This window comes from Rhinopithecus bieti, unplaced genomic scaffold, assembly GCF_001698545.2.
Source record: "Rhinopithecus bieti isolate Rb0 unplaced genomic scaffold, ASM169854v2 scaffold_29034, whole genome shotgun sequence".
NCBI classification, from domain to species: Eukaryota; Metazoa; Chordata; class Mammalia; order Primates; family Cercopithecidae; genus Rhinopithecus; species Rhinopithecus bieti.
The window spans coordinates 138496-147954 of NW_016812875.1; the positions used below are offsets into that span (position 1 = coordinate 138496).

General features: G+C 54.7%; 1 protein-coding gene across 1 annotated transcript in view; it reads left to right on the forward strand.

Annotated features, from left to right (window-relative positions):
* The first annotated feature begins 2274 nt into the window (after window positions 1-2274).
* The window catches only part of NUTM2F (NUT family member 2F), a 9091-nt gene continuing 1906 nt past the window's right edge, over window positions 2275-9459 (forward strand). The window contains 8 exon segments of the mRNA XM_017847068.1: window positions 2275-2352; window positions 2587-2816; window positions 2818-2972; window positions 5324-5703; window positions 5836-6041; window positions 8093-8221; window positions 9192-9330; window positions 9332-9428. Of these exon segments, the coding sequence (XP_017702557.1) occupies window positions 2275-2352; window positions 2587-2816; window positions 2818-2972; window positions 5324-5703; window positions 5836-6041; window positions 8093-8221; window positions 9192-9330; window positions 9332-9428 (1414 nt within the window).

Here is a 9459-nt window from a genome sequence, read left to right on the forward strand (position 1 = left end):
CCCAGGCTGGAGTGCAGTGGCGCGATCTCGGCTCACTGCAAGCTCCGCCTCCCGGGTTCACGACATTCTCCTGCCTCAGCCTCCCGAGTAGCTGGGACTACAGGCGCCCGCCACCTCGCCCGGCTAGTTTTTTGTATTTTTTAGTAGAGACGGGGTTTCACCATGTTAGCCAGGATGGTCTCGATCTCCTGACCTCGTGATCCGCCCGTCTCGGCCTCCCAAAGTGCTGGGATTACAGGCTTGAGCCACCGCGCCCGGCCTACTCTGCCTTCTTAAGTCCAAATGTCTTTGAAAGGGGCAAATGCTTCTTAAGTGCCAACAGAGTGTGTTTCCGTGAATGTTCACAGTGTGCACCGGTCCGGCTGACAGCCTCTTCCCTTCCCCAACACCCTGCCATCACTGCAAAATTACCCTGCCCAGCAGGGAGTGACATGTGTGTCTCAGATTTTGTTGCTGTGCTCTGAGTACTCCTCATCTCCTTTGACCAGTTTCCTAAAACTCCCCTTGTTCACAGCACAGAACATGAGTGCTCTTTCCTGTCATTTTGACGCTGATAAGCAGCAATTCTCAGTGTCAAAATGAGAATGAAGTTTTTTTTTAAAGACAGGCTACAATAATTCCCACACTGAGAACCACATGCGATGACACTTGTGGTGAAGACGAGGCCAACGGTGAGCTGAGAGAGGCCAGCCAGGATTCACACGTGGGAGGGGATGCATGGGAATGGGGATGGGACATTGGTAGATAGCATCCTTGCTTGTCTCAGAATGGACATGGGTAGTGAATTTCTAACTCCTGGAGAAACCAGAGTTCTAGGAATTGTAAGCTGCTTTATGTTAGGAAAGAAACAGACGGTGCTCTGCCCTCCTGTCCCTTAAAACTGCCACTAAACCTGCAAGCTGATAAGGATATAATGGCTACTCCTGACTTCCTCTCATCAAATCAGCCTGCTGTTGTTTTCTGCAATGGTTGTGGTGCAGAATCTTTTTGCGGTGCAGCCAGGATTCACACTTGAGTCTCCTTACTGCAAGTTCTCACTCTCACAGTGGAGAGTTAACAATAATTGCCTAGGCCGGGTGTGGTGGCTCATGCCTGTAATCCCAGCACTTTGGGAGGCCGAGGCAGGTGGATCACAGGGTCAGGAGATCGAGACTCATCCTGGCTAACACGGTGAAACCCCATCTCTACTAAAAATACAAAAAACTAGCCAGGCGTGGTGGTGGCCGCCTGTAGTCCCAGCTACTTGGGAGTCTGAGGCAGGAGAATGGTGTGAACCCAGGAGGTGGAGCTTGCAGTGAGCCGAGATTGCGCCACTGCACTCCAGCCTGGGCGACAGAATGAGACTCTATCTCAAAAAATAAAATAAAAACAATAATTGCCTAATATGCTATATACTTTTTTGGGAAGAGTTACCAGATAAAGTGCAAGATCCCAGTGAAATGTGAATAACACAGATAAAGAACAGATTTTTTTTGTAAAAGTATACTCTAAATATCATACGGATCATACTTATAGTAAAAACGAATTCGCTGTTTATCTTCAATTCAAATTCCACTTGGTATTCTTTATTCATACTTGCTAAATCTGGCCACTATGTTCTTTCATGTATTTTTAATTTTAAAAAACAGCAACATCTCGTTCTAGCAATTTACCTACAAAAATAAAGAGAGGAACCACATTACCGGGACAAACATGGTCACTGCAAGTATCAGCAGAATACTGGAACATATTAGTATATTAATTTTTACCCAAAAAAACAAAATATTTTAGACAGCAAAATAGCTTTATTATGCTTTTGATTGCATAATATATCTCTGGAAAGATGAAAAAGAATCAGATAACACCTGTTTGGTCCAGGAAAGAAAATGTGGTGGCCAAAGAAAAGAGGTGGGAGGGCCGGGCGCGGTGGCTCACGCCTGTAATCCCAGCTCTCAGGGAGGCAGAGGCGGGAGGATAGCTTGAGCCCAGGAGTTCGAGACCTGCCTGGGTAATACAGCGAGACCCCGTTCTCCACAAAAAGGAAAAAAAAAAAAAGACAAAAAAAAGAAAAGAGGTGGGAGGAAGACTGGTCACTGTCTATTCCACCGTGCACAGTTTGAATCTGGAACCGTGCAAAAGTATTGCCTAGTTAAGTTAAAATCATGTAAAAGATACAAAAAATAAACATTTAACACCAGCACAATACGCTGGGAAACAAAATGAAAGGATTTCTGGTCTCGGTGCTGTAGGTCGCATAGCCACTCTTTCCTGGACTGAGGCTTCCCAGGAAAGGGGATGGGAAGTAAGGCCTGCCCGTTGCTGTGGACAGAGATTCCAGCAACATACATGACCCGGGGGCACAAGGACTGCCTCGTAAACAATGATGAGCGCACAGTCACCTAATAGCCTGGATGGGCTGAGACCGTCCTGATTTCAAACACCCAGTCCCCTTGCCTTCCTAAGAACCCCTGTGTTTCTCAGACTGAAAACGTGTTCTGAATTTTGTTCGGGAAGTGCAGCCCCTGTTGAAATTCATCAAGAGTGGGAAAGAGCCAAAGGGGGAAGGAGCCTGGGTTGAATGGCACAAAAGTAGGTCTGTTGATAAAGAATGAAGTAAAGGGGACATCAGGTACAAGTTTTTGCTGTGAGTCAGAAGGACAACTTAAAAGTTGCCTAAAGGGGCCCACACCGTCTGTGTTGCTGCCGTCCAGTTGGAAGGGAAACTCAGGTTCTTGCCTACTGGCCAGAGCCCTTCACAGAATGTCCCCCACCCCTGCCAAGCCCAGCTGCCCACCACCCCTCCCCCTCTGCAGAATGTCTGGGGTCCTATGTTCCAAAGCTATTTAAATTCAAATTTTCCCTGCTCCACTTGGACTCAGGAGCATCTGTTGAGCCAGGTCACTCTCTTGGTCCTACCCTTGACTTTTCTCACTGCGGAAACTGCCAGACAGCGGTGGTCAGTGCCCAGCCTGAGGGGATGGCTTCAAATGGAGGTGAGCCTGTAGGGATGGGGGCATTATCCGAGTCTGCCATGCCTCAACTCCTTGGGAATTCAAATTTGACACTGCCCCTGGGGACAGTTGATAGGGCTGATGTTGAGGAGGGAGGGAGCACTGGATGTCCCCAAGGACATCACACCTGGGGATGGCCATGGCACCCTGAGTCTGTGGTTAGGGAGGACGGCTCCTTAGAGGTGGACCAAGATGCCTGCGGGAATACACTGTGTAGGGGAAAGGATGGAGTGGGTGGATTGATCCTTTCTGGAGGGGGACAGGTCACGTCATTGTGTGTTTGTAGAGAGTGGTGGGATCGTGTTGTACTGGTGGCCACGGGAGGATGACAGGCAAGCCTGAGCCCTGTGCTGTGTGTCTTCAGGCACCTGGAAGGTGCCCTTCCATAGTGTTCAGAGGGATTTGGACTGGAGTTTTCTAGATCTGAGGGAGGAGTGGGGAGAAGTGATCTCAGCCAGAAAACTGTTGGGTGGGTTGGCTGTGACAGAGCATGCAGTGACAGCCTCTGGGTGGACAAGGCTGGGGGCTACTGTAACTGCCACAGCCCAGAGCCTCTCAGCTCCTCCCCAGAGCTGGCTGCTCCATCAGTTCAGGTAGCTGTTGGCTTTGATCCAACAGGGGTGGGGGCAGATGGGGAAGTTCAGGTAACACATGGCCTGGGCTTCCTGAGTTGTTCTGCATTGTTTGCCCTTTTGTAGAAGCTCAGGTGTTCAGACCCACTTCCTCTTGTCTGCTAGTTCATGGCCTGTCCCCTGCACTTTGTGTTACTGTGGAGATGAAGAATTTGCCCCATTCCACATATACTACCTCATGAACAGGGGACAGGTGTGGATTCTTGCTGGTTCTCAGTGGAAGGGTCTGGAAAGGCTGGTTTCCTTTTCAGTAGAGAAAGGAGAGTGGCACACAAATAGGAAGATGGTTCTCTTATTATTATTCAAGTTAGGATGTGTGTCCTGAATGATGAGGTGCATGTGCTGTATCCCTTATTCCCCCTGACTAGAGACTGCATGGGGTCCTAGTGAGCAGGGATGAGTTCCAGACAACTTTGCCTCACCTGGCCCGTGGCCAAGAACCCCTGGTTCTTGGTTGGTCACTATGTTCAGTTACTGGGAGCTCAAAGGAGAAGGACCAGAGATGCTCCTTGTCCCACTACCTATTGTAACATGACCAGCAGCTGTGAAAATCTCTGGGCACCTCCCCTGATAGCCCTGCTGCTCACCAATTGCTGGCTGAGTTCTAATCGTGTGCAGCTGTTGCTGGCTGTGCGGTGACAGTATCTCAGGGGACTCTACCACTGCCTCTCAGACCTGCTCCCTGGGAACAGAGCTTCCTGAGTGGCAGCTGGGACCACTGAGCACTGAGGAACGGGTGGCCAGAATCTGACCCCCATTTAGCACTTGTGTGGGTGGTGCCAGGACAATCATTTGCATGCTGGGTGTGATGTGTTATGGTTTATCTTCGGGGTTCCTAGGGCACTGGCTTGGGTGAGATTTCCATCCAGTGGTTTTCTTTTTTCTTTTTTTTTTGAGACGGAGTCTTGCTCTGTCATCCAGGCTGGAATGAAGTAGCGCAATCTTGGCTCACTGCAGCCTCTGCCTCCTGGGTTCAAGCAATTCTCCTGCTTCAGCCTCCTGAGTAGCTGGGATTACAGGCATGCGCCATCAGCTAATTTTTGTATTTTAGTAGAGACGGGGTTTCACCATGTTGGCCAGGCTGGTCTTGAACTCCTGACCTCAGGTGATCCACCCACCTCGGCTTCCCATAGTGCTGGGATTGTAAGCATGAACCAGCATGCCTGGCCTATCCAGTGGTTTTCTTTTGTGGTGTTGAGCTAGGAAAGAAAGGAATTTGCAAGAGCTTCAGGAAAAGGAAGACTGAAGAGGAGACAGGGCCGTAATATTCGGAAGCTTCTGGCTTCCTGCCGGCCTTCTCAGTGCGCAGCACTGCCCTGGGGTAGGCCCGTCTCCTGTTGCTGAGCACGCTAAGGACCACCAGGCCACTGAGAGACTCACCCCTGACCCATGGCTTGGGAGATGCCTGTGAGGCTGACGGGGTCTGCCAAGGACACTGAGGGAGACCCTTGGGCAGCGAAGGCTTGGCTGTTCCTTCTTGGGAGACAGGGGTCAGGGAGTCTTGGTGACCGGGGCCCAGCTCTCTAGTGGAGCGACCCTTTCGTGGAGGAACAGAGCATCCCATGCACACTCAGGGACACTTGCAAGCGGCAGAGTTTCCCTGTCACACGCCTCAGCTGTTGGGGCTCCCCTCGGATTCCCCAGTGACTAGTGAGGACCTGGAGACCGCAGCTTATTCATCTCTTTCCTTTGTCTCCACAGCATACCCAGTGCTGGGAACGGGTGTGACCGTGAACCCTGGAGCCTCCCTGTCTATGTTCACGGCTCTGCCCTTGGCCACACCCGCTCCCGGCGCCAGCAACACGGTGCTCTTATATCCCATGGTACTGCATGGTTCCTATAGTGCGCCCACTGGTGCTGTCTGCTGCAGCATCACTGTGGCAGGACAGGATGCCTCTCGCCCAAATGTGGGCGCGTGTCTTCAACGTTTGTCCAAATTAGAGGGGACAGAGGTGGGGGCTGTGAATGCCTCTCAGGCCAGACCTTGGCCTAGATCAGGCCGCCCCTCGTCTGGCGTCCAGGCACCCTCTGCGGAGGTGTCGTGGTGCCGCCTCCCCTACTTGCTGGCAGCTGCTCCTGTGGTGGCCTGTTATGGCTGGCCCAGGTGGTTGGGGCACCCAGGCCTGTGAGGGAGGCTGGTCCCAGGGCGCGTCCGCGTCCACCAGCACCACCTCACCGCGCTGCCCAGGATGCCCCCGCCATCGTGTCTTCAGGGGAATGCTGGGCCGAGGCCACAGGAGGACTCACTGGAGAGAAGCACGCCTGGGCTTCCTCCCACGGCTAAGTCACCACCAGACAACTCCTGCAACCCCAACGAGGTGTCTATGGAGAACTTCCGACTCTGGCAGCACTACAGCCCTCTGCCCGAGGCACCTTTCTCCCAGAGTCCTGACACCGAAGCACTTTCTGCTTCCTTCATGTGAGTGGCCCGTCGCGGAGTACCGAGCTGCGTCCTGCAGCTCACACTGTAAACAGGGCTGCTGGGATGGGACAGGAGAGCTTGTTCATCCGCTGTTCGGGGAGCTTGCAGGGCGGGTTGTGAGGGTGATGGGTTGCACTACTGGGAAGGTACCATTTTCAACAACATTAAGCTTGGCTTGCGGCCTCAGGACAGGACTGTGCAGGGGCCTTATGCTCAACTGCCGTCACACTTGTCCCATGAGTCCAGTCAACTCGCTTACTTCAATTCATTTTCACAACAATGTTTACAGAAGACCCAGGTCAGAGAGGGTTTCTGGTGTACGTGAGCTACGGTTTGGGTTTAAGGATCTTTGAGTACACACCCCCAGTACCTCCCCTTAACCCAGTATCGGATGGCCAGGACACGATCAGCAGTCAGGCGGGAGGAGGAGGCTGCAGGGCCCAGAAAGAAGCCTGGTACATGCCCGCCAGTTCTTGCCCAGAGGTCCAGTTTAGCACAGCGCTGGTGGAGGCCTACACATAGGGGGACTGGTCTTGGGCCCCACACCTTGGGTGTGGATGGCTGAGGCAGGTATTTGCATCTTCACCCTCCAATCCCTCCTAGAAAAAGGGGACAATGATTGCGTCATTCAGGGCAATGGTGAAGAGAACTGACCTTGGAGCTCACATATGACATGCGATAGTACCAGTGCCTTGGACATGGCTATGGACACATTATGTGGATGTAGCAATTATGATTACTGTCCCTATTACTATCATTATCAGGACTAGGCCATCTAGGAGAGTGCTCCCCAAAGCCACAGGCTCCAGTGATAGCTCTGAGTACACCACGAGCTCAGCAGCCCAGGGCCGTGGACTGTGGTGACTGTGAGGCAGCAACGTCAGCATCCGGGACAGTCTGTGGTTTCGTTCCCAGTCCTTGCCTCTCTCCACCCTGTGGCGCCTCTGTGACCCTGTGTTTCCCACTGATGAGCAAACAGGAGCTTGAGCACATCCACCGTGCAACACACTGGCCGCTCCCCTTGGGAAGTCCCCTGCCTGGGGTGTAGGTGGAACACAGCCCCATCTTCCTCCCCAGCAATCTCGCTGCCCCCGCACCCTGGAACTGGTTGCATTCCCCTTGGAGCGGAGTCCCGGTGCACTGGGGACCCTGATTCTTGGAGTGGAGCTGCCCCAGGCTCACAGGCCTTTGCCATGGCTCCTGTGGGAATGTGGGAAGCTGTACCTGGCTGCTTGCAGTGGGCTTGACACTGCTCTGCTTTGGTTCTGGACGTGTGCTCCTGCTTCTCATGCTCCAGGACCCTGAGGCTACACCCCCAGGGCTGCCTTACTCCAGAGTCCCCAGGAAGCTGGTGAAATGCTCAGTCCTGGGGCCCTAGAACCTGCACTTTAACCCTCGCTCCCAGGTCATTCTGTGTGCACGCTGTCTCAGTCAGCTAAGGCTCACGCTGTCTCAGTCAGCTCAGGCTCGGCCGCAACGAATCCCATAGACTGGGTGCTTTATCAAGACACATTCATGTCTCCCAGTTTCAGAGGCCAGGAGTCTCAGATCAAGGTGACAGCAGATTGGGTGTCTGGTGAGGGCCCTCTTCCTGGCTGGGGAAAGCTGCCTCGGCTGTGTCCTCTTGTGGCTGAGAGGAAAAGCCCTGGTATCTCCTCCTGCCCTTATCGGGGCTCAGATTCCATGACTGGGACCCATGCTCATGACGTGATGTAACCATGATTGCCTCCAAATACCGACACGCCGGCGCTGAGTGCTTCAGCACAGGAATGTTGGGGACACATATGTTCCACCCATAGTACTGAGTTCACTTCTCAACATCATAACACCAAGGACTTGAGGGGCAGTCGGAGAGGCTACTCCGTAGCTTGTGTTGATGTTTGATCTTGGGGGCGTGTCCTGGGGCCTGAGGAGCCCACGTGGGGGAGAACAGGACATGGACAGATGGCAGGACAGGTGTGGGGAGGACAGGGGCCAGGTGTTGGGACTAGGTGGGCTCGGGATGAAGGGTGGGCTTATAGACTGGGGCTGACTGCACTGGTTTACAGCCCAGTTCTCCGATCCCTGGCCCGGCGGAAGCCCACCATGACGCTGGAGGAGGGACTGTGGCAGGCCATGTGGGAATGGCAGCGCACGAGCAACTTTGACCGGATGATCTTCTACGAGATGGCGGAAAAGTGAGTCTGGGGTCCTGGGGGCAGGGCCCGCGTGGCAGAGTGAGGCTGAATGACAGAGGCCTGGTGGCCGTGGTGGCTTCTCAGCATGGAGCATGAGGAGGGTGTGGACAAACACAGGATGCTCTGGGCCCCTGGCTCCCTCAGGAAGCTGCTCCTGCCACCTAGAGTGCTCTGGGGTCTCTGTCCTGCCCTCTTGGGGAGCACCCCCTGCCTGGCCTGGGCCAACCCCTGCCTTGACACTGGAGGTCATGGCGGGAGCAGCCAGCGTCGCAGCCCAGAGGGGGTCACCTCCAGCTGTGGGGATGGGGAGAAGGGGCGCTACTGACTGTAGACAGAGTGGGGTGCAGACTCCTCACAGCAGTGGCCAGAAGTCGGTTTTCTGCCATCCCAGCCTGGCCAGGGAGTTTGGGCAGGGGAGACCTGCGCCCGGGACACCATGAGACCCATCTCTGGCCTGACCGCCTTTGCTCCTGGGCAGTGCCCTCCGTGAAGACAGACAGACAGACAGACAGACAGCAGCCTCAGGGGAAAGGGGTCCTGTCCTCCGGGCTCAGCTTTTGCTTCCTCCCGACCAGGGGTCTCCCGGGCCTCGTGACCCTGGGTTATCTCTCAGGGACCCGCAGTCCCAGCCTCAGGACTCCTGCATCATCCCTGGCGCCGTCTGCCATCAACCCACCCTGGGCAGCTGAGACCTGGAGGAGGAGCCCCCCGGGACCCTCCTGGGCCTCGTGGCCCTGACTTGAGTCAGGAAGCCCCTTTGATGCCATGGGCTCTGCAGGGGCTGGGTGAGGGAGGGTGAGCCCAGAACTCTGGGAGCAGCTCCCTCCTGGGACTGAGGGATGAGACCCATTGAGGGCCCAGACAGCCCACCCGAGGCCTTGCCTTCCATCCCTGCCCTCGGCCGCTGCCTGGTCCTGGGGACAGGGGGCCTGGACCCTCTCCGCACAGCCTGGGCCTCCTTTACCCCCAGGTTCCTGGAGTTCGAGGCTGAGGAGGAGATGCAGATGCAGAAAGCACAGTGGATGAAGGGGACCCAGAGCCTGCCTCCTCCAGCCCCGCCGAGGCTTGAACCTCAAGGACCCCCGGCCCCTGAGGTGGTCAAGCAGCCAGGTACAGCTTCCCACATTCCCACAGGAGCCACGGCAAAGGCCAAAGGGGCCACGGGAGGCCACTGTCCTCACACCCAATGCTTCCCTTCAAGAGGGGGGTTTGCTCCCCAACAGGACAGCTTCTGGGAG